The sequence below is a fragment of the Chiloscyllium plagiosum genome, unplaced genomic scaffold, assembly GCF_037043375.1.
Source record: "Chiloscyllium plagiosum isolate Xiang-an unplaced genomic scaffold, Cpla_swu_hap1 HiC_scaffold_27, whole genome shotgun sequence".
NCBI classification, from domain to species: domain Eukaryota; kingdom Metazoa; phylum Chordata; class Chondrichthyes; order Orectolobiformes; family Hemiscylliidae; genus Chiloscyllium; species Chiloscyllium plagiosum.
Window position 1 is genome coordinate 8,202,409 of NW_028270165.1, and position 25,155 is coordinate 8,227,563.

Consider the following 25,155-nt stretch of genomic DNA (forward strand, 5'->3'; position numbering starts at 1 on the left):
GCATTTGGACTCTTAACATCTGACCGAAACACCAGCATTGAAAAGTGTGGTGCTGGAAAAACACAGCAGACCAGGCAGCATCCGAGGAGCAGGAGAATCAACGTTTCGGGCATAAGCCCTTCTTCAGGAATCTTATGCCCGAAACGTCGATTCTCCTGCTCCTCGGATGCTGCCTGGCCTGCTGTCTTTTTCCAGCACCACACTTTTCAACTCTGGTCTCCAGCACCTGCAGTCCTCACTTTCTCCAAGAAACACCAGCATCCCCAGTGAACATACTGCGCATGTTTTCCGGTGTCAGTAACGCAGTGCACATACCCACCGGTGTTAGCTAAACACTGGGCATCCTCATCGCTTTCCGCAAAAAATGGTGCGCGACCTTCCTTTGATGGTCCAATAGGGAACCGTGGAGGACCAAAACAAAACTGGTCCTCCTGCCAATCAGAGCCACCCCATTGTCTGAATGCGGAAGTTGGACCATGAGTTTCTGAAGCTGCTACTCCTGCTCCTCTCTTTCCGAATCAACATTGAGCTTCACCCAGACTGCAAACTCCTTCCTCTGTCTGAGATCTGTGAGTACGGCACTTTTTTTTCTCGCCTCCTTTTCCATTTCTATTTCTTTCCGGAGTTCAATTGTTGGCTTGCAGCAACTGAAAGGAAAGGGGGTGAACCCAGGGAGGGAACAGACTCTGGAAACGTGGTCCAGGTCTGTGTCTCAATTGGCAAAATAGACAGGCAGGAGGCTGGAAGAACACAGCAAACCAGGCAGCATCAGGAGGTGGAGAAGTCGATGTTTCGGGTGTAACCCTTCCTCAGGACTGGGGATGGGGCTGGGGCTGGGGCTGGGGCTGGGGCTAAGGCTAAAGCTAAAGTGGGGATAGGTGAAAATAGGGAGAGGGTACAGCCTGATTAGTCATTGGGTGGAAGAAATCAGGTTGGTGGCAGGAAGGAGTGGTAGTGAGGGGCACGGGGCTGAGAAGGGAGTCGGGGGATGGAAAGGGAGGTTATTTGAAATTGGAGAACTCGATGTTGGGTCCTGCAGGCTGTAGGCTGCCTGGGCGGAAGATGGGGTGTTGTTCCCTAATTTGCGGTTTGGTTCGTTGTGGCAATAGAGGAAGCCTAAGATGTTCTTGTCAGAAAGGGAGTGGGAAGGGGAATTAAAATCGATGGTGACTGGGAGGTCTGGTCAGCCTCTGCGGACCCAGCTGTGATGCTCGCCAATCCGTTCCCCAAGTTTACGCTCGGTCTCCCCGAAGTAGAGAAGACCACAATTTGCAAACACGTGGCAAATGCAGTCCCACAATGTGAAGTTATAGCTTTTGCTATGGAAAAAAAAGCAGAAAGACAGTGTATTATTTAAATGGTGATACTTTGGGATGTGGAGAAAGTGAGAACTGCAGATGCTGGAGATCAGAGGCAAAGTGTGGTGCTAGAAAAAGGCAGTAGGTCAGGCAGCATCTGAGGACCATGAGAGTCGACATTTCGGTCCCGCGCACTTCATCAGGAATGATGTGTGAATGGACAAAGGGTCTGATTCGGTGCTGTATGACTCTAATCATCTTCGGTGATAGCAGAAGTGTGATTGTGAAGGCTGGAGTTTAAGAGGAGCTTTCAAAGATGTTTGCCCTTAATGGGAGCAGAAGAAGTTACAATGAAATCTTGCATTTGTGAGACAGCAACTGAGTGAGTGAGTAAATCCGAGGTTTTGGTGCAAAGTGGGAATTCATTGCACTGTGAGGATGAAGCTCTACTTAATCAGTCATTTCTACTGGTGAATGAAACCAGGCTCAAGATTAGGAGGAGTAGATTTAGGACAGAGTTGAGGAGGAACTGCTTTTCCTGGAGTGTAGTGAATCTATGGAATTCTCTGCCCCAGGAAGCAGTAGAGACAGCTTCATTAAGTATGTTCAAGACACAGTTGGATGGATTTTTGCAATGGTAGGGGAATTAAGGGTAGTTGGGATCTCAGATGATGAATAGATCAGCCATGATCTTAATGAATGGCGGAGCAGGTTGGATGGGCCAAATGGCCTTCTCCTGCTTCTATTACTAGGTAACTGTGTAACCCTGCATTTCCCATGGCTAACCCACCTAACCTGCACATCCGTCATCATTATAGGCAATTTAGCATGGCCAATTCAAATCAAATCAAGGTGATGTGGGAAATGAACATTAGAGAAAGGGACAAGGAGAGTAAATGTACCAGCAAAACGTACCAGGATTCTAAAGATCACAAAAATTGAAACGGTGAGTCTCAACGTGTGCTGCATTGTAACAAAATTGAATGAATTGACTGCACACATTGAAGTGAATAATTATGGTCTGAGACTCCTTACAGAGACATGGCTTTAGGATGGCAAGGATTAGATTCTGTATATTGAGGGTGTTGTCTAATGGGAAGCTTGGTAAAGGTAGAGGGTTGGCACTGCTAATCAAAGCACTGATCGCATGGTAGTCTGATGTCAGCTCGGGTTTCAGGGCCTGGTTTGTCTGTCCACTGTTGATCTCCCTGTTCCCAAGGAGTATGTCGGTCTGTGCTCAGCTCTGCTGGATTTCTGCTGAAGCTTTGTCCCCTTTTTCACCTTCTGGAACAATAAAGCATTCAGTCAACCGAGCCCCAACCTACAATCTCCCAGCCTGTCAACCATCCAGGCACAGTGTAATCACAGCAGGGGATCTCACAAGAAAAATGAAACCAAATTAGAAATGACTAGGTGCTCGTGTTTAATGTTTGTTCATGAGAAAGTGGACCACAAATGGGGCTCTCCCAGGATTCTTATACTATCCTACTTGAGGAATTCTCTCTCCCTTACATCTAAGTATGAGAACCCAGCTATGATTTACAACAATATTTACACCAACAGAAGTAAGGCACCTGTTCTCAAATAGACAGAGACATACAGGATGGAAATAGACATTTTCTCTCTCATGCACGCGCACACACACACACAAGTTCACGGGAATAAATGCACATTTGCAGAGCTGAGCTCAAATGTCACTTTTTGTTCTAAAACTTTAAGTTCGCTTGATAAGGTGCTTTCCAGGAAGTTCTGGGATTTGCATATTAATGATACCTGCAACCCTTTTGAAAAGATGAAAGACTTAACAATCCAGGTTTGTTCAATGTATCATTTCAGTGGCAGGACACTGTCATGTTTTTCTATAAATTCTGTGTCTTATTATTTTATTCTCCACAACCACTTGATGAAGGAACAGCGCTCCAAAAGCTAGTGCTTCTAAATAAACCTGTTGGACTATAACCTGGTGTTGTGTGATTTTTAACTTTGTCCAGGTTAGGGGGGAATTGCTATGCTAAATTATCCATAGTGCCCAGGGATGTGCAGGTCAGGGAGTAGAGCAACAGGTGCAGGGATGTGGGTGGGTCGGTGTGGACTCGTCGGGCCGAGTGGCCTGCTTCCACACTGTGGGGATTCTGTGAAGGGAAGGAATTCCTGCAAACTATGCAGGGCAGTGCGGGCTAGCCAGCCGGTCGGCCGCGACCCACCCCTTCCTCTCGTCCCTTTTCCCATTTCCTACCCCACCCCTGACCCATTGAAGGCGTCACAACGCGGAAGTGGCCCTGTCAGTTTGCATGAAACTCCCTCCATCTCGGCAATTCTTCATCCTGGGAGTGTGTGGGGGGGAATCTGTTCACGTGTGGCAACTGGAGGCAGCAGACTCTGCAAACTCAGGTATGTGTCTTAATTACCCAGGCGAGGAGGGACAGAAGGATGGGGTGGGGCTGTTTTCCCCATCGCGCCAGAGTCTGAGACTTTTATAAAATCATGAGGGGTATGGATAGGGTAAATAGACAAGGTCTTTCCCTTGGGATGGGAAAGTCCCAAACTGGAGGGTCATAGGTTCAGGGTGAGGGCAGTGGGGAAATGTAAAAGAGACCTCAGTGGCAACTTTTTCATGAAAAGGGTGGTGCTTTTATGGAATGAGCTGCCAGAGGAAGTTGTGGGGACTGCTCGAATTCCAACAGTTAAAAGGCATCTGGATGGGTGTATGAATACAAAGTGTTCAGTGGATCGGGGCCAAGTGATGGCAAATGTGACTGGAGTCATAGAGATGTACAGCACAGAAACAGACCCTTCGGTCCAACTCGTCCTTGCTGACAAGATAGCCAACTCAATTTAGTCCCAGCTGTCAGCACCCGGCCCATATAGGGGCCAAGTGATGGCAAACGTGACTAGATTAATTTAGGAAATCTGGGCAGCTCGGGCAGATTGGGCCAATGAGTCTGTTTCCGTGCTGTGTGACTCTAATTGTCCTCGGTGAAAGCAGAATTGTGGTTGTGAAGGCTGGACTTTCAGAGCATGTTTTGCCCTGACTGGGAGCAGAAGAGTTTGACTGAAGTGTGTCAGTGTTAATGCCTTGATGTCTCCGTTTGCTCCCACCTTCTCGGGGTCATTGACCATTTTGTATCTGGTCCTTCCTCAAGAAGCTGCATTGCAGGTTCACCCTGAATTGACACTTTTTGTTTACTTCCCAAAATCAGACCTGCTCACTCTCAGCAGGATCCCAGTGTTGTGAAAGATATTAACTTTCAGGTGGAGGTATCCAAAATTCAGAGAGATGTCAGTCTTGATGTTTTTGCTTTTTCTGCCCATGTAAGATCCTGAATCAGCACCTTCAGGGGAATTAGTTAGAGCTGAGTGAGAACAGAGGGGAAGGGAGAGTGGGATGGTGCTTTCAATTTTGTGGAATAACAAAAGAATATTCCACAGAAAGTAGAATTGCTTGTTCTGAATTTCTACCCTGTACTGATGGTGATGACTTTTGTAATCTCTTTTTGCAGAGTATTTGAAAATCTGAAGTCAGAAGATTCAAAGTCAACAGATGAAGGGCTTATGCCTGAAACATTGACTCTCCTGCTCCTTGGATGCTGCCTGACCTGCTGTGATTTTCCAATGCCACACATTTCGACACTGACTCTCCAGCATCTGCAGTCCTCACTTTGACATCAATGTCTGACAGACATTCGGACCACAACAATTTTCAACTGTAATACTGCGAGAAGGAGCAAAGCTTTTTGGTTCCTGTTTGGGTACGTTTTCAGCATCAGTGGGACTGGATGAGAGACCCTACAGCGCACTGAGTGTGGAGCGTGTAACTGCTATACAGCCTGGAAAGAGGAATTGATGCCAGGGAGGGGCTTGTATGCGTGTTTGTGTGTAACTGAAGCGTCGGCCATAGAGAAACCCGAGGAATCCCACCTTTTGGAGAAACGATGGAAGTGTGATGACTGCGGGAAAAGCTTCTGTTTCCCATCTACCGTGGACTCTCATCGGCGCAGCCACACCGGGGAGAGGCCGTTCCCTTCCCCAAGTGTGGGAAGGCCTTCAACAATTCGTCCACCCTGCTGACCCACCGGCGGGTCCACACAGGTGAGAGGCCATTCACCTGCTGTCAGTGCAGGAAGGCTTACACCTGCTCCTCCGCCCTGCGGAGGCACCAGCGAGTTCACCTGTAGGGGAATTGAAACAGTGATGGCCAAGTTGCATCCTTTACCTGGTCTGGCCTACACATGACTCCAGGTTCACAGCAGTGTGGTTGACTCTACACTGCCCCACCCCTCCTCACTCGGCAAATGAGAGGGGAGAAACTTACTTGGAGACAGAATATGGGTTGAAATTATTGAGTGAGGCAACACTTCCTCTGGGTTACAGCTGTACCAAGGATCCAATTACAAAGGGACGACTGGGTGCTAACCAATAGTAAAGAATGTGAGGTGGTGGGGGGGGGGGGGAATGTATGTACTTTGACCTTGAGCTGTTTAAAAAGCAGCAACTTTTTCTCTGCCTTTTTGCAGGGGGATCTGAAGCTGTAACAAAGTTGGGTTGCAATAAAAGTTACCTGAACTAACCCCCTGGCTCAGACTCTCATTGAAAGCTTTGATCTCCAAGAGGTTTTGTTTTAAAGCTGCTCATTTCTTTCAGCCTCCTGCACTAAGCTTCCAATGTTGTCTATCAAATGGAGCAGTGAATGAGGTGCCAGTATCATTAGAAATTGTAAGTTTTTCAGGATTGTAGAGTGCATCATTTCATCGGCATTGTAAAGTTTACTGGCAGCATCGGGAGGTGTGGGCTGTGTTCAGTGGAAACAATGTGGAGGAGCCGGTGGTGGACTGGCCTGGGTAAAGTGAAACATCGCACAACACCAGGTTATAGTCCAACAGGTTTATTTGGAAGCACTAGCTTTCGGAGCACTGCTCCTTCACCGGGTAGCTGTGGAGCCGGATCAAAAGACACAGAATTGATAGCAAAAGCTCACAGTGTCATGCAACTAATAGGATATACTGAACAAACCTAGATTGCTGTTCAGTCTTCCATCTTTGAGAATGGATTGCGGGTTTTGGTTCATTAATCTGTAAATCCCAGAACATCTTTTAAGTTCCGTTCTTGAGATGACTTAAGGTTTTATTTTTAAAAATGCTTACAGCTCAGACAATGCATTAAAGGTGTGAGGTTCGAGCCTGTCACACCCCAATCTTGGATCAGACTGGTTCTAGTTCCAAAGTAGGAATTTATAAAATATTACATGGATTGACTGCCTGCAGTTTCTGCACTTTTTTGAGCAAAGTAGAATGTACCTGCAAATAATTCTGCCAATTCAAATTCACTTCTTGGAGTTATTTGTGTGTGTGCATGTGAGTTTGTGTGCATGCTTGGTATAGAGTATAAGCCTGTGAGAGTGTTGGGGGGTGTATGTGTGTGTGTATATGTATGAGAGAAGTATGAATAAAAGCAGGGGGTTGCATTTTGCTGAAACAAGGAAGGATGGACCTATACAGGTGATGGTAGGGCCTTGAGCCTTGTTGGAGAACAGAGACATGGGAGGATTCAGGTGCATAGCTGCATCACTGGGAGACAGGGTGGTTAAGAAGGTGTTTAGCACACTTGCCTTCATTGTTCACACCATTGAGTATTGGGGTTGGGACATCATGTTGAGGTTGTACAGGATGTTGGTGAGGCCACTTTCAGAGTGCTCAGTACAGTTCTGGTGGCCCTGTAATAGGAAGAATACTATTAGAGAGGGTTTAATAAAGATTTACCAGAAGGTTGTAAGGACTGGAGAGTTTGAGTTATAAGGAGAGACTGGGACATTTTTCACTGAAGTGCAAGAGGTTGAGTGGTGATGTCATTGAGATTTATAAAACCATGAGGAGTGGAGGTAAGGTGAATAGCAAAGGGCTCTTCCTTAGTGTAGAGGTGCTCAAAACTAGGAGGCATATTTTTAAAAGTGAGGGGAGAGAAATTTAAAAGGAGCCTGAGGGACAACGTTTTGGTACAGGGTGGTTTGCATATGGAATGAACTTGCTGAGGAAGTGGTAGATGCAGGTACAGTTACAACATTTAAGCGAAATTCAGATGGGTACATGAATAGAAAGGTTTAGAGGGATATGGGCCAAATGTAAGTAAGTGGGACTAGTTATTTTGGGAATCCTGGTCGGCATGGACGGGTTGGACCGAAGGGTCTGTTTCTGTGCTGTCTACCTCTATGAACCAGAAGTGATCTTATTGAAACCAGTAGAATTCTGAAAGGGGCTTGACAGGATAGATGCCAATAAAATGCTCCTTTGTGGGGAGGGTCATAGAATGCCAACAATGTGGAAGCAGGCCATTCAGCCCATCTATTACACACTGGCCCTCTGAAGAGCATCCCACCCATACCTAACCCCTTTCTCCATATTTCCCATGGCTAATCCACCCTAACCTACACCCTAAAATACAGAAGAGGAAGTGTTGGATGTCTTGAAACATAAAGGTGGATAAATCCCCAGGACCTGATCCGCTGTAGCCTAGAACTCCGTGGGAAGCTAGAGAAGTGATTGCTGGGCCTGTTGCTGAGATATTATCATCAATAGTCACAGGTGAGGTGCCGGAAGACTGGAGCTTGGCTAACATGGTTCTACTGTTTAAGAAGGGTGGTAGACCAGTAAGCCTGATGTCATTGGTGGGCAAGTTGTTGGAGGGAGTCCTGAGGGACAGGATGTACATGTATTTGGAAAGGCAAGGACTGATTAGGGATAGTCAACATGACTTTGTGCATGGGAAATCATGTCTCACAAACTTGATTGAGTTTTTCTGAAGAAGTAACAAAGAGGATAGATGAGGGCAGAGCAGTAGATGTGATCTATATGGACTTCAGTAAGGCATTCAACAAAGTTCCCCATGGGACACTGATTAGCAAGGTTAGATTTCACAGAATACAGGGAGAACTAGCCATTTGGATACAGAACGGGCTCAAAGGTAGAAGACAGAGGGTGGTGGTGGAGGGTTGTTTTTCGGACTGGAGGCCTGTGACCAGTGGAGTGCCACAAGGATCGGTACTGGGCCCTCTACTTTTTGTCATTTACATAAATGATTTGGATGTGAGCATAAGAGGTACAGTTAGTAAGTTTGCAGATGACACCAAAATTGGAGGTGTAGTGGACAGTGAAGAGGGTTACTTCAGATTACAACAGGATCTGGACCCGATGGGCTGAGAAATGACAAATGAAGTTTAATTCAGATAAATGCGAGGTGCTGCATTTTGGGAAAGCAAATCTTAGCAGGATTTATTTACTTAATAGTAAGGTCCTAGGGAGTGTTGCTGAACAAAGAGACCTTGGAGTGCAGGTTCATAGCTCCTTGAAAGTGGAGTTGTAGGTAGATAGGATAGTGAAGAAAGTGTTTGGTATGCTTTCCTTTATTGGTCAGAGTATTGAGTACAGAAGTTGGGAGGTCATGTTGCGGCTGTACAGGACATTGGTTGGGCCACTGTTGGAATATTGCATGCAATTCTGGTCTCCTTCCTATCAGAAAGATGTTGTGAAACTTGAAAGGGTTCAGAAAAGATTTACTAGGATGTTGCCAGGGTTGGAGGATTTGAGTTATAGGGAGAGGCTGAACAGGCTGGGGCTGTTTTCCCTGGAGCGTCGGAGGCTGAAGGGTGACCTTATAGAGGTTTACAAAATTATGAGGGGCATGGATAGTATAAATAGACCAAGTCTTTTCCCTGGGGTCGGGGAGTCCAGAACTAGAGGGCATAGGTTTATGGTGAGAGGGGAAAGATATAAAATAGACCTAAGGGGCAATATTTTCATGCAGAGGGTGGTACGTGTATGAAATGAGCTGCCAGAGAATGTGGTGGAGGCTGGTACAATTGCAACATTTAAGAGGCATTTAGATGGGTATATGAATAGGAAGGATATGGGCTAGGTGCTGGCAGGTGGGACTTGATTGGATTGGGATATCTGGTCGGCATGGACAGGTTGGACCAAAGGGTCTGTTTCCATGCTGTACATCTCTATGACTCTAAAAGCAATTTGTTGACAAGTAAAAAAGGCTGACCAGGCAAGGAGGTGATTAACAACCTCAGGGCATCCCTCTTAAACCATGCATCCTGTTTGTTTACAAATTAAACATGCTCCAGCTCTTTTCCTATCTGCTTTCTGGAAATCTGGGTGACACCAGGTTTGTAATACAGTACTAACCATTCCCTCCTTGCACATAATGCACATAATCAATTGAAAAAGGCAGCAGCAAAGAAGGAACACAAAGTAGTCCATCAGGGGTCACCCACATTTCGGTTTGAGAATTGAGGGAGAATCCTATTTGAGGCCATAGTTTGTGCTGCTCAGCAGGGGGCCTCCCCTGTGATTTCAGTCCCATACCCAGGCCTGGCGTACCTGTCCCCATATTGTCTCTATCTGGGTTTTGCTGGGGACCCAATGGGACCAGAAGTTTGGGGTGTCAGGCTGCCTGCTTGGCAGCAGCATCCATCTGCTCATTCCTTTGGAGACTGTATCCATTGCCTCAGCCTGAGCTGAACATCTTGATAGCTGCCAGATTGCTTGGACAAACAGCATTACTATTGATCTGCCCCCTGGGGGTTACAAATCCTCTATGTTCCCACAAGTCTCTGTAATCATGGGACACACCAAAAGCACAGTGAGAGTTGAAGATCTCAACACTGGGAGGGGTCTCTCAGTTCCAAGATCGGTCAAAAGAACACTAGGATTATGGTTTGCTTCAGCAAGGTTTCACACTTTAATTTGTAACGGCCGGGCAAAGATTTGTCCAGCAACACAGATATTAAAAGATTCTGTGTTCCTTGGAGAAACTGCATGATTAACTTGGAATAAAATATCAATTTTCATATGTTTCTTAAGAGACAGTACAGTCTTAATTACAGAGTAAATCCAATAAAATTACATAATGGACAACAGGTTAACCCAATGATATTTCCTGGGAAACAATGTTTTTTCACACGCATTATCTCCTCATACTTGTGCTTCAAGGTTAGCTAGGATGGTCAGTAATATCCTATCTAGCTGAATTAGATCCATACTATGAAGAAGGCATTGTTTGCTTAATCTGTGATTCAGTTAGCTCAGGAATGCAGAAATGCAGCTTTTAGCCATTTTAAACACAGTGTTAATGTGTAGCCTGAAGCCATGTTGTTCTATTACTTTATATTGAGATGCTATTTTGTGGTTAATAAAAGCTCCTGACAACAGCCTAAATCCAGGTATTCGATCCTCATCTGGTGTAGACTTGCTCCGTCACTCAAAAGAAAACTAGATTTACAATTTAAAGCCATACGTGCTATTCTGCTAAATTAATCCAGTTGATTTGTTTTTGTTTAAAAACGTGAAAATCTCGTGAACAGTTCTTCCAGTTAATCACTGGATATTCAAATTTCTCTTCAAATTAAAGATCATAACAGAACTGGGTGTTATTGTGGGATTTTGAACCTGGAGGGTGTGCTTGTGAAGCTTGAATGAACAATATTTCAAAGTGAATGTTATCGTGTTCAGTACTAAGACTTTCTGGAGATGAAAAATTTGCCCTTGTGTGTTTTGCAACACTTAACCAAGGTCAGTTCTATAGAATATGCATACAGGTTGATCCGAGAGTTAAGAGCTGGGGCAAACATCAGAAATCATGGAGGCAGGAGCACAGCAATTAGAGTTAGAAAGTTAGCCAAAAATATAAAAACAGGAAGGAAAGTTTCATCAGCTTTTCTTAAAAAAAGTTAAGAAAAGAAAGTGTTGGTTCTGTAGAAAATGAGTCTGGGAATTCAATAACAGAGGATAAAGAGATGGTAGATGAATTGAAAAGAGCTTGAATCTGTCTTCACTAGAGAGGATACAAGTAACACCCTAGAACTAGCTGGAAATCAGGAACTGAATGGGAAGGAGGAACTAAAGACAATTACAATTACCAGGGAAGTAGTATTGAGTAAACTGTTGGAACTACAAGCTCAAGTCCCAGGTGCCCAAAGGATTTCATTCTAGACCCTTAAAGAAAAACTAGATAGTGAAATAGTTAATGCATTGGTTTTAATTTTCCAAACCTTATTAGTTTCAGGGAAGGTTTCTTTAGATTGGAAAACTCCTTCCTTCAAAAAGGCAGACCGAGAAATGGAAACTGCACACCATTTACCTTAACATATGTCAGAGGGAAAATGTTCAGAGCTATGATTAAAGATGTGATGACAGGGCACTTGTATAAGTTCAGGCAGCGTGAATCTGTTTTTGTCATTGGGAAATAATGTGGTAATAATGTTTTGAAGAACTGCCTCTCCGCACGGCGACTGAGCTGATGAATCTCATCCTCGTTTCAAACTTCCAGCTCAGCACTGTCCCCATGACTTGTCCGACCTGCCTATCTCCTTTTCCTGGATCAATGGTGCTGGAAGAGCACAGCAGTTCAGGCAGCATCTGAGGAGCTTCAGCAAAATCGACATTTCGGGCAAAAGCCCTTCATCAGGAATAAAGGCAGAGAGCCTGAAGAGTGGAGAGATAAGCTAGGGGAGGGTGGGGGTGGGGAGAGAGTAGCATAGAGTACAATAGGTCAATGGGGGAGGAGATGAAGGTGATAGGTCAGGGAGGAGAGGGTGGAGTGGATAGGTGGAAAAGGAGCGAGGCAGGTCGGACATGTCCGGACAAGTCAAGGGGACTGGAAGTTTGAAACTAAGATGAGCTGGGGGAAGGGGAAATGAGGAAGCTGTTGAAGTCCACATTGATGCCCTGGGGTTGAAGTGTTCCGAGGCGGAAGATGAGGCGTTCTTCCTCCAGGCGTCTGGTGGTGAGGGAGCGGCGGTGAAGGAGGCCCAGGACCTCCATGTCCACAGCAGAGTGGGAGGGGGAGTTAAAATGTTGGGCCACGGGGCGGTGTGGTTGATTGGTGCGGGTGTCCCGGAGATGTTCCCTCAAGCGCTCTGCTAGGAGGCGCCCAGTGTTTTGCCCTTACTGGGAGCAGAAGAATACAATGAAGTCTTGCATTTGTGAGAGAGCAACTGAGTAAGGGAGTACATCTGGGATTTTGGTGGAAAATGGGAATTCTATGCACTGTGGGATGAAGCTCAACCCTATCCAGTTATTTCAGCTCGTGGGTGAGACTCGGCAGTTCATGCAGGCAGTCAATCCAGGTAATATTTTATAAATTCCTGCTTTGGAAATAGAACCAGTCTGATTCCAGATTGGGATACAGACAACCTCTGATCTCACACCTTTAATGCATGGTCTGAGCTGAGATGATATCTTTTGTTATAAAACCTTAAGTTATTTCAATAAAATGTCTTTCAGGAAGTTCTGGGATTTACATATTAATGATACCTGCAGACCACTCTGAAAGCTGAAAGGCTTAACGATCCAAGTTTGTTCAATATATCATTTCAGTGGCAGGACACTAATGTTTTTCTATAAATTCTGTGCCTTATGATGTTATTCTCCACAACCACCTGATGAAGGAGTAGCACTCCAAATGCTGGTCCTTCCAAATAAACCTTTTGGACGGTAACCTGGGTGTGTGAGATTTTTTTTAACTTTGTACAGGTTAGGGTGGATTGACCATGCTAAAGTGCTCACTGTGACCAGGGAGGTGCAGGTTTGTGTGAATTGGCTGTGCTAAATTACACATCGTGTCCAGGAACGGATTAGTCATGCTAAATTACCTGTAGTACCCAGGAATGTGCAAGTTAGGGTTAATTGGCCAGACTAACTTATCCAGAGTGAAGATCTAAACCCCTCTTAAGGGGCCTTTTGGTTCACGATTGATCTAAAGAATCAATGGAATGCAGTCTGTACAAAGCAAGAATATCAGTTTAATAAGGCATCTTGACACAATTCTGTCCAGCAACACAGCGGTTAAAGCTAATGTGTTCCATGGTGAAGTTGTGCAATTACATTTGAAAATTACACATTATTTATTTAAGTTTTTTTAAGAGACAGTACAGCCTTAATTTCAAGAAAATACCAATCAAATATAATAAGGTGACATGATTCACAGCAGGTTAATCCAATGATATTTCCTGGGAAAGGAGTCTTAATTACGTAAATCATCATGCCATGGTAGCAGCTCAAGGTTAGTTCAATTGGTCAATTAATGTGTCAGTGTTCATTTTAAACAAACTCCATTGTCCTCTTATCTTTGGATTTTAGCTTAATTCTGCAAAACAGCAGGACAAGTTCACAGAGTTCAATCATTATTCTCGGCCATTTTGTTCTATTATTTTAAATTGAAAAGCCATTTTGTGGTTAGTAAAAATCTACATATACTTGTTGCATGTGACAATAACCTAAATTCAAATTTTAGATCCTCACCTGAAGGATCAGAGTCTGAAGGGTGACCTTATAGATGTTTGTAAGAGGCATGGATATGGTGAATACCCAAGGTCTTTTGCCCAGGGTAAGGGAGTCCTACCCTGTTTGAGGTGAGAGGGGAATGATTTCAAAGGGACCTGAGGGGCAACTTCACGCAGAGAGTGGTGCATGTATGGAACGAGCTGCCAGAGGGAGTGGTGGCGGCTGGTAAAATTACAACATTTGAAAAGCATCTGGATGGGGATATGAATAGGAAGGGTTCAGAGGGATATGGGCCACATGCAGACAAATGAGACGAGATTAGTTTTGGATATCTGATCAGATGAATTGGACCAAGGGTTTGTTTCAGTGCTGTATGACACTAATCGTCTTTGGAGAAAGCAGAAGTGTAGTTGTGAAGACTGGGCTTTCAGAGCAGCTTTCAAAGATGTTTTGTCCTTCCTGGGAGCAGAAGAAGTTCCAATGAAATCTTGCATTTGTGAGACAGCGACTGAGTAAAGGGAGTACATCTGCGATTTTGGCAAAAAATGGGAATTCATTGCACTGTGGGGATGAAGCCGAACCCTATCCAGTCACTTCTGCTGGTGGGTGAGACCAGACCTCAAGACTAGGGGGAGTAGATTTAGGACAGAGATGAGGAGGAGAAAGTGAGGACTACTGCTTTTCCTGGAGTGTAGTGAATCTATGGAATGCTCTTCATTAAGTATATTCAAAATGGGTTTTTGCATGGTTGGGGAATTAAGGGTAGTTGGGGCAATGCTGCTAGGAGGAGCTGAGACGATGGATAGACCGGCCATGATCGCAATGAAGAACAGGGCAGGCTAGATGGGCAAAATGGCTGACTCCTGCTTTTATTCCTGAAGAAGGGCTTATGCCCGAAACGTCGATTCTCCTGACCTGCTGCGCTGTTCCAGCAACACATTTTCGGCTCTGATCTCCGGCATCTGCAGACCTCACTCTCTCCTCCTGCTTTTATTACTGTGAAACTATTTCCCACAGCTAACCCATCACTGGGCACTATGGGTAGTTTAACATAGCGAATCCACTCTAACCTGCACCCTACCTGGACACCATGGGTAATTTAGCACAGCCAATCCAACCGAATCCGCACAACACTGAACACTGGGTAATTTAGCATGGTCAATCCACCCGAACCTGGACAAAGTTAAACATCACACAACACCAAGAAGTACTAGCTTTCGGAGCACTGCTCCATCATCAGGTGGTTGTGGAGTACAAGATCATAAGGCACAGAATTTATGGAAGAAGATTAAAGTGTCCTGCCACGGAATTGATATATTGAACAAACCTGGATGGTTACACCTCTCATCTTGTACAGTGGGTTGCAACTATCATTCATATGTAAATCTCGATAACATAAGGTTTTATCACAAAAGGTAACAACATCTGGGTGGCATGGTGGCTCAGAGGTTCTTAATTCTGCCTCACAGCGCTTGGGACCCAGGTTCAATTCCAGCCACTGGCCACAGTCTGTGTGGAGTTTGCACATACTCCCCGTGTCTGCATGAGATTTCTCCAGGTGCTCCGGTTTCCTCCCACAATCCAAAAGTATGCAGGTTAGGTGAATTGGCCATGCTTAAATTGCCCAGTGTGTTACATGCACTGGTCAGGGGTAAATATGGGGAATGGGGCCTGGTGGGTTACTCTTTGGAGGGTTGGTGTGGACCTGTTGGGCCTGTTTCTGTACTGTAGGGAATTGAAGATGGAAATGTGTTGCTGGAAAAGCGCAGCAGGTCAGGCAGCATCTAGGGAACAGGAGAATCGACGTTTCGGGCATTAGCCCTTCCTCATTCCTGAAGAAGGGCTAATGCCCGAAACGTCGATTCTCCTGTTCCCTAGATGCTGCCTGACCTGTACGCTTTTCCAGCAACACATTTCCATCTCTGATCTCCAGCATCTGCAGACCTCACTTTCTCCTGTAGGGAATTGAATCCAATCTCAGCTCAGACATTGCGTTAAAAGTCAGAGTCTGTCTTTATCCCCACCTTGAATCTGACTAGTTCTGTTTCTAAAGTAGGAATTTATAAAATACAACATGTTCTGACAGCTTGCAGATTGTGTATTTTTGAGCAAAATAGAATTTATTTGAAAATATAATTCTGCAAATGCAAATTCACCCCCATGGACTTGTGTGTGCTTACAGCTAAAAAGTTTATTTCCGTGCTGTGTATCTCTGTCTATTTGGTAACAGATGCTTTATTTCTGTTGGCATAACTATTGTTGTAAGTCATAGCTGGGTACTAATAGTAAGATATAAAGCAAAGAGAATTCCTCAAGTAGGGCACTATCAGAATCCTGGGAGACCCCTATTTCTGGTTTACTTCCTATTGACAAACATTAAGCATGAGCACCTATTTATTTCTTTTTTTTGTTTCACTTTTCTTGTCTGATTCCCTGGTACGACTACACTCTGTGTCTGGTCGGTTGTCAGGCTGGGAGATAGTGGATTGGGTTTCGATTGACTGAATGTTGTATTGTTCTGGAAGGTGTAAAGGGGGTGGGGGTGGGGTGTTGGAGAATCAAAACTTCAGCAGAGCTGAGAACAGACCAACATCTTACTCTGTGGGAACAGGGAGATCAACAGAGGACAGAGAAACCAGGACCTGAAATCCGACCTGACACCGGATTACTGTGATCAGTGTTTTCATTAGCAATGCCAACCCTCTACCTTCACCTAGCTTCCCGTTTGACTACCCCCTCGATATTCAAGATCCAATCCTTGTCATCCTGAAGCCATGTCTCTGTAGGGAGTCTCAGATCATAATTATTCTCTTCAATGTGTGCAGTCAATTCATTCACTTTTGTAACAGAGCAGCACACATGCAGACACACTGTTTTCGGTTTACATTTTTCTGATCTTTGCAATCCAGTTTTAATTGCTGGTCCATTTCCTCTCCCTGTCTCCATCATTCTGTGATGTTCATTTCCCACATCACTACATTGCTCACTGGCCTTGATTGGGATTGGCCATAGTGCCCAGGGATGTGCAGGTTAGGTGTATTTGTCAGGGTAATGTAGAGCGGTAGGGGAATGGGTCTGGGTGGGTTCCCCTTCAGAGGGTCGGTGTGGACTCGTTGGGCCGAGTGGCCTGCTCCCACACTGTGGGGATTCTCTGAAGCGAAGGGATATTTGCAAATGGCGCAGGACAGCGCAGGCGCAGTGCGTGCGCCCGGCTTGGCCCCGCCCATCCGCTCCTTTCGTGACGTCACAACGCTGAAGTGACACTGAATGAATGAAAATCCCTCCGTCTGGGCTCATCCTGGGGCGGGAAAATCTGTTCACTTGTAGCAACGGGAGTGAATCCAGGGAGGGAGCAGACCCTGTCAACTCAGGTATGGGAGTTAGTTACCAGGTAAGGAGGACAGAGATTGGGAGGAGTAGATATCTTTTCTGTTTTCCTTTTCAAAATGCACCCGATTTCCACAAGTAAATGCAACAGGTATAAGTACAGCACATGCAGCTTCAAGCCGGCTGTGCATCCTCTGTTCTTCCTCTGCCTTGGCTCCAGCACTTTTGGCTTCCTTTGCCTTCTCCACCCCCCCTCCCCGCCGGGTGTTGATACCTCAATGTTTTTCCGGTTGTCTTTTGTGGGCTTTGAAAACTTTCCCAATCGTCTGAGTACAGGATTTGGGAGATTATGTTGCAGCTGTACAGGACATTGGTTAGGCCACATTTGGAATACTGTGTGCCGTACTGGTCTCTCTGCTTTAGGAAGGATGTCATAGAGTCATGGATGTTGTGAAACTTGAAAGGGTTAAGAAAAGATTGGCAAGGATGTTGTCAGGGTTTGAGCTGATCAGGATGGGGCTGTTTTCCCTTGAGTACCAGAGGCTGAGGGGTGACCCTACAGATTTCTATAAAATCATGAGTGGCATGGATAGGATAAATAGACAAGGTGTTTCCCTGGAATGGGGGAGTCGAGAACTAGAGGGTAATAGGTTTAGGGTTGGGGGGAGATTTAAAAGGGCCCTAAGGGACTACTCTTGTATTCAGAGGGCGGTGCATGTAAGGAATGAGCTGCCAGAGGAAGTGGTGGATGCCTTTTGAAAGGCATCTCGCTGGGTATATGAATAGAAAGTGTTGAGAGGGATATGGGCCAAGTGCTGTCAAATGGGACTCGTGATTGAGGATATCTGATCGGCATGGATGAGTTGGACCGAAGGGACTATTTCTGTGCTGTACATCTGGTAGACAATGGTCCTCAGAATTCTGTTCCCATTAGGCTCACTCTTAACTCTATTGCACATGGTCGTGGTGACAGTATCACATTCTGAAATGACAAAAGACCTATAAATGCGCAAGGGAAGAGTTCCGTTCTGGGTGTGTACATGGAGATGGGTATAGTTACTTATGACGCATAAGGCCTGTTGTTCCCCAGCCGGTGGAATGCAAGCCATCTTTGTACATGGGCAGGAGGTATAAGGCTCCTTTTGTCTTACACGAGTGGGCGTGACAGGTCTCAAGTAGGCAGGTGATGTTATGTGGAACATGAACAATTGCACACCCATAGCCGGTTCCATTAAAGTAATTCTCATACAACCATGCAGTAGAGTGAAAAGATGTCAGCAAACAGGTAACAGGAGGCTCATATGGTGTTGGAAAGTGATACTGTATTTCTCTGCGGAGGGTCGGCAGTAGGGAGTCTGATGAATAGAATGGAATCGGGGACTGGGGACGGGGCAAGTAAGTCATCTCCCGATAGAGAGGAGTAACATACTACTGCCTCTGGGGTGAAGAGTGTTCTGTGGGCCTGTATACATAAGTTGTTTGTGGATTGAAGAGTTTCCCTTATCAGGCTTCCCTTTTCTCGAGTCGGTCCGTCCTGCAAAAAGGGATGGTGTTCCTGGGCGGCCTTAAAATATTTACCATAATAACGGAATGGATCAGTTTTATCCTCACTAGGCTTGCGTCTGCAGGTAAAATCAAATAAACAGGTTCGGTTACGATATGATTTCTACTGTCCAGATGGACCATCTGGTCTTTCTGATGTAAGAGTCCATTGCAATAATCAATCTTCATCACGTTCCACACGTCAAAGGCGTCTGGTCCGGTGCACTGGACGACATCTCCTCAGCATGGGTGGTGGATAATCTCTGATCATTCCTGATCACATCGATGCTTAGTGGCGTTCCCCATCAGGATGTTGTACGTGACCAGAAAGGTGAGGAGATAGCGATCCCCCACATGTCCCTCCTCTTAGTTCAAGTATCTGTAATAAGATTAACATTAGAACAACAGCAAAATTCAAAAACCCAACTGGACAGGGTCCACTCCTTTTGTTGGGATTCCAGGATTCTCTCCTCCTCTTCGCCCCCCCCCTTTTGATTGGTGCGGTCAATCAATTTACAACGGTGCAGTTGGACCCAAGCTGAGCGCCCAGCGACTGGGACCGCCGTAGGGGTGGGAAGTAAAACCTGGAAGCGGCCATTCCAACGAGGTTGGAGACCTTTGCCAGTCCAGTTCTTGATGAGCACCAACGAACCAGGCTCTACCTGTGACAAGGCTGAAAGGGAGGGAACATTGCTGTAGGCTGCACGCTCCTGGGAGTGAAAGGCACGCATAACACTAGTTAGAGCAAGAACATAACCAATCATTGCTTCGGTCATGTGCTGGAAGTGGACTGAGAAGGGAGCTGAATCATTCCAAGGGGTACGGAGGGGGTGACCAGAGAGACTCTCAGCTGGAGACAGTAGCATCTTGCCTGCAGACATGGATCACATCTGGAATAAGGCCACAGGGATTAGCATAACCAGGAGAGGCCAGACTTGGCCATTAATTTGGCAAGTTTAGGTTTGAGTCTGGTTAAAACATTCAACAAGGCCGGCCGCCTGAGGATAAGCACCATGCGGTTGCCGACAAATACAAAGCTGGGAACAGAGTTCTCCGTTAATATTACCTACAAAGTGTGGTCCATTGTCCGAGCTAATGTACGCAGGTACACTGAAGTGGGGAATTATTTCCTTAAACAAAATCTTCACCACAGTCTCAGCAGTAGTGTTAGGAGGAGGGTAGGCTTCAATCCACTAAGGAAAGACATCAACAATAAGCAAAACATATTTATAATAACTCAACACATTTCTCCAACTCAATGAAGTCCAGTTGAAGTGTCTCCAAGGGACCCTCCAGCAAGGGAGTTCTCGTAGAGATACTTGAACTAACAGGTGGGGGATCGCCTACCCACTAACCTGTTTGACCACGTACAACATCCTGATCGGGAAAGCCACTGACTGAGTATCGATGCGATCTGGAATGATCTGAGATTATCCTGATGTCATCTGGTGCACCAGACCCGACGCTTTCAACGTGGAGTCGCTTGAGCGATGGCGTGAGCTGCCAGAGAAAGTGGTGGGTGCTGGTACGATGACAAGTTAAAAGGCTCCTGGACGGGCATCTGAATATGAAGGGTTCAGATGGGTCAGGGCCAAGTGATGGCAAATGTGACTGGAGTCACAGAGATGTACAGCACAGAAACAGACCCTTCGGTCCAACTCGTCCTTGCTGACCAGATAGCCAACTCGGACAGATTGGGCCATGGGTCTGTTTCTGTGCTGTGTAACTCTAATTGTCTTCACTGAACGCAGAAGTGTGGTTGTGAAGGCTGGACTTTCAGAGCATGTTTTGCTCTGACTGGAAGCAGCTGAAAATGTGTTGTTGGAAAAGCGCAGCAGGTCAGGCAGCATCCAAGGAGCAGGAGAATCGACGTTTCGGGCTTGAGCCCTTCTGCGCTTTTCCAGCAACACATTTTCAGCTCTGATCTCCAGCATCTGCAGTCCTCACTTTTTCCTGACTGGAAGCAGGAGAAGAGTTTGACTGAAGTGTGTCAGTGTTAATGCCTTGATGTCTCATTTTGCTCGCACCTTCCTGGGGTCATTAACCATTTTGTATCTGGTCCTTCCTCGAGAAGCTGCATTGCAGGTTCACCCTGAATTGACACACTTTTTTTTTGCTTCCCAAAATCAGACCTGCTCACTCTCAGCAGGATCCCAGTGTTATGAAAGATATTAACTTTCAGGTGGAGGTATCCAAAATTCAGAGAGATTTCAGTCTTGATGTTTTTGCTTTTTCTGCCCCTGTAAGATCCTGAATTAGCACCTTCAGGGGAATTAGTTAGAGCGGAGTGAGAACAGAGGGGGAGAGAGAGTGGGATGGTGCTTTCAATTTTGTGGAATAATAAAAGAAAAGAATATTCCACAGAAAGTAGAATTGCTTGTTCTGAATTTCTACCGTGTACTGATGATCCCTTTTGTTATCCCTTTTTGCAGAGTATTTGAAAATCTGAAGACTGAAGTTTCAAAATCAATGAATGAAGGGCTTACGCCCGAAACATTGACTCTCCTGCTCCCCGGATGCTGACCTGCTGTGCTTTTCGACTGACTGTCCAGCGTCTGCAGTCCTTACTTTGATGTCAATGTCTGACAGTCATTCAATCCATCGGGACAGCAACTATTTTTGACTGTGATTTCTGTGAGAGGGATCAATGCTTTTTGGTTCCTGTTTGAGGACATTTTCAGCATCAGTGGTACTGGACGAGAGACCCAACTGTTGCAGCGCACTGTGTGTGGAGCCTGAAACAGTTATACGGCCTGAAAAGGGGATTTCACAGCAGGGAGGGGCTCCTCACGTGTTTGTGTGCAGCTGAAGCTGTGGCCATGGAGAAACCTGAGGAATCCCACCCCGTGGAGAAACCGTGGAAGTGTGGCGACTGTGGGAAAGGCTTCTGTTTCCCGTCTGCCCTGGAGACTCATCGGCGCAGTCACACCGGGGAGAGGCCATTCCCTTGCACCGACTGCGGGAAGGCCTTCAGACATTACTCCCACCTGTTGGCCCACCAGCAGGACCACACAGGGGAGAGGCCCTTCAGCTGCCCAGATTGTGGGAAGGCCTTCAGGTATTCTTCCACCCTGCTGAGCCACCAGCGGATCCACACAGGGGAGAGGCCCTTCAGCTGCCCTGAGTGTGGGAAGGCCTTTACCCACGTCTCTGCCCTGCGGAGCCACCGGCGTGTCCACACCGGGGAGAGGCCCTTTAGCTGCCCCGAGTGTGGGAAGGCCTTTACCGACATCTCCTCCCTGATGAGGCACCAGCGGGCCCACACGGGGGAGAGGCCCTTTAGCTGCCCCGAGTGCGGGAAGGCCTTTACCCACGTATCCTCCCTGATGAGGCACCAGCGGATCCACACAGGGGAGAGGCCCTTCAGCTGCCCCGAGTGTGGGAAGGCCTTCAGCAATTCCTCCTCCCTGCTGACCCACCAGCGTGTCCACACTGGGGAGAGGCCGTTCACCTGCTCTCAGTGTGGGAAGGGCTTCACCTGCTCCTCCGCCCTGCTGAGGCACCAGCGTGTCCACACCGGGGAGAGGCCCTTTAGCTGCCCCGAGTGTGGGAAGGCCTTTACCGACATCTCCTCCCTGATGAGGCACCAGCGGGCCCACACGGGGGAGAGGCCCTTTAGCTGCCCCGAGTGCGGGAAGGCCTTTACCCACGTATCCTCCCTGATGAGGCACCAGCGGATCCACACAGGGGAGAGGCCCTTCAGCTGCCCCGAGTGTGGGAAGGCCTTCAGCAATTCCTCCTCCCTGCTGACCCACCAGCGTGTCCACATGGGGGAGAGGCCGTTCACCTGCTCTCAGTGCGGGAAGGGCTTCACCTGCTCCTCCAACCTGCGGAGCCACCAGCGGATCCACACGGGGGAGAGACCCTTCAGCTGCCCCGAGTGTGGGAAGGCCTTTAGCGATTCCTCCAACCTGCTGACCCACCAGCGGATCCACACCGGGGAGAGGCCGTTCATCTGCTCTCAGTGCGGGAATGGCTTCATCCGCTCCTCCCACCTGCGGAGCCACCAGCGAGTTCACGTGCCATCGCAGGGGGATTGAGGGATTAACAGCCGAGTGCTATTATCGATTGGACCATCAACCCAGTTCCAGGGACTCCGGGTTTGAATCCCCCCACGTCAGATGGCAGAATTGGTATTCGGTCAGAAATGTGGAGTTGGGAATCTAACGATGAGAGTGTTTCAGGGAGGGGGTGGTGCGAGGGAGAAAGCCCCCATCTGATTCACACTCTCCCTTGTTATGGAAGGGAACCGCCATTGTGGGAAAGGATTCACTCAGTCGTTCCAGCTGCATCCTTTACCCGGTCTGGCCTACACGTGACTCCAGACCCACAGCAGTCTGGTTGACTCTACACTGTCCCTTCCTGGCAAAGGAGTGGGGGGAAACTTACTTGGAGACAAGGTATGGGTTGAAATTGCTGAGTGAGGCAATACTTCCTCCAGGTTACGGCTTTACCAAGGATCCAATTACAAAGGGACAACTTGGTGCTGGCCAATAGTAAAGACAGTGAGAGGGGGGTCGGACAAGGGGAGGTGTGGTGTGTGCACTTTGACCTTGAGCTGTTCAAAAAGCAACTACTTTTTTCTCTGCCTTTTTGCTGGGGGGATCTGAAGCTGTAACAAAGTTGGGTTGCAATAAAGGTTACCTGAACTTACCACCGGGCTCAGACTCTCATTGAAAGCTTTGAGCTCCAAGAAGTTTTTGTTTTAAAGCTGCTCATTTCTTTCAGCCACCTGCACTAAGTTTAGAACAAAGAACATAGAACAATTGAGCGCAGAACAGGCCCTTCGGCCCTCAATGTTGCGTCGACCTGTGAACTATTCTCGTCCCCCTACACTATCCCAAAATCATCCATGCACTTATGTAAGGATTGTTTAAATCTCCCTAATGTGGCTGAGTTGACTACCTTAGCAGGTAGGGCATTCCGCTCCCTTACCACTCTGTGTAAAGAACTTGTCTCTGACATCTGTCTTAAAGCTATCACCCCTCAATTTGTAGTTTGCCCCCTTGTACACGCTGACGTGATCATCCTAGGAAAACGTCTTTCTCTGTCTACCCTATCTAATCCTCTGATCATCTTTTATGTCTCTATCAAATCCCCCCCACTTAGCCGCCTTCTTTCCAATGAGAAAAGGCCCAAGTCTCTCAGCCTTTCGTCATAAGACCTTCCCTCCAGACCAGGCAACATCCTGGTAAATCTCCTCTGCTTTTCCAATGCTTCCACAATAGATGTAAGGCTCACTGGTCTATAATTACCTGGGTCATCTCTGCTGCCCTACTTGAACAAGGGCACAATATTTGCAATCCTCCAGTCCTCTGGTACTAAACCTGTAGACAATGACGACTCAAAGATCCAAGCCAAAGGTTCTGCTATCTCCTCCCTAGCTTCCCAGATAATTCTCAGATAAATCCCATCCAGTCCAGGGGACTTGTCTACTTTCACTCCTTCTCAAATTGATAACACCTGTGTGTAACTAACTCGATCCTTTCGAGTCTAATATCTCGTACCTCATTCTTTTCCTGAGTTAACTCCGATAAGAAATGTTCATTTAGATTACATTAGATTACATTACAGTGTGGAAACAGACCCTTCGGCCCAACAAGTCCACACCGACCCGCCGAAGCGAAACCCACCCATACCCCTACATTTACCCCTTACCTAACGCTACGGGCAATTTAGCATGGCCAATTCACCTGACCCTGCACATCTTTTGGACTGTGGGAGGAAACCGGAGCACCCGGAGGAAACCCACGCAGACACGGGGAGAACGTGCAAACTCCACACAGTCAGTCGCCTGAGGCGGGAATTGAACCCGGGTCTCAGGCGCTGTGAGGCAGCAGTGCTAACCACTGTGCCACCATGCCGCCCCTCTCCAAACTCTACAGGGTGCATGCTCAACTTCTCACTTCTGCCTTTGACTGGCCCTATTCCTACCCTAATCATCCTTTTATTCCTCACATATCGATAGAAAGCTTGAGCGTTCTCCTTTATTCTATTTGCTAAAGACTGCTCGTGTCCTCTCTTTGCTCTTCTTAACTCTCTCTTTAAATCCTTCCGAGGTGATCTGTAATTCTCTATCACCTCATCTGTACCATCTTGCCTCATCAACACAAAAGCCTCATGGAACAGCATCATAAGACACAGAACTTGTATCAAAAGATCAGTGTCATGCAACTGATAGAATATATTGAACAAACTTAGATAGTCTTCATCTCTTAGAATGGGTGCGGGCTTTGGTTCATTAATGTGTAACAATGTTCTTGAGATGACTTAAGGTTTTTTTAAAAAAAGACATCTCCGCTCAGACAATGAATTAAAGGTGTGAGATTTGAGTCTGTTGGTATTCCAATCTTGAATCAGACAGGTTCTGTTTCCAAAGTCGGAATTTGTAAAATATTAGATGCATTGACTGCCTGCAGATTGTGTGCTTTTTGAACAAAATTGAATGTATCTGCAAATATAAATCTGCCAATACAATTTCACCCCAAAGAGTAGTGTGTGTGTATCTGGGTGCATGTGAGTTTGTGCATGTGTGTGTGTGCATGGTTGGGAAAGTGAGAGTATGAGCCTGTGAGTGTGAGAGAGTGTTGAGGGGTGTGTATCTGTCTGTCTGAGAGATAGAGTATGTGTGTGTGAGAGAGAGGCTTAATAAAAGCAAGGGGTTGTACAAATGATGGTCAGGCCATGAGTCGTGCTATAGAACAGGCAGA

General features: G+C 46.5%; 1 protein-coding gene across 1 annotated transcript in view; it reads left to right on the forward strand.

The window, feature by feature from the left end:
* LOC148143001 (uncharacterized) overlaps positions 1-23,092 on the forward strand; it is a 323,712-nt gene extending 300,620 nt beyond the window's left edge. The window contains exon 2 of the mRNA XM_087973931.1: positions 20,878-23,092. Coding sequence (XP_087830057.1) covers positions 21,265-22,485 — 1,221 coding nt within the window. The 5' untranslated portion in view covers positions 20,878-21,264 and the 3' untranslated portion in view covers positions 22,486-23,092. The remainder of the gene's footprint in view (positions 1-20,877) is intronic.
* Positions 23,093-25,155: the final 2,063 nt, after the last annotated feature.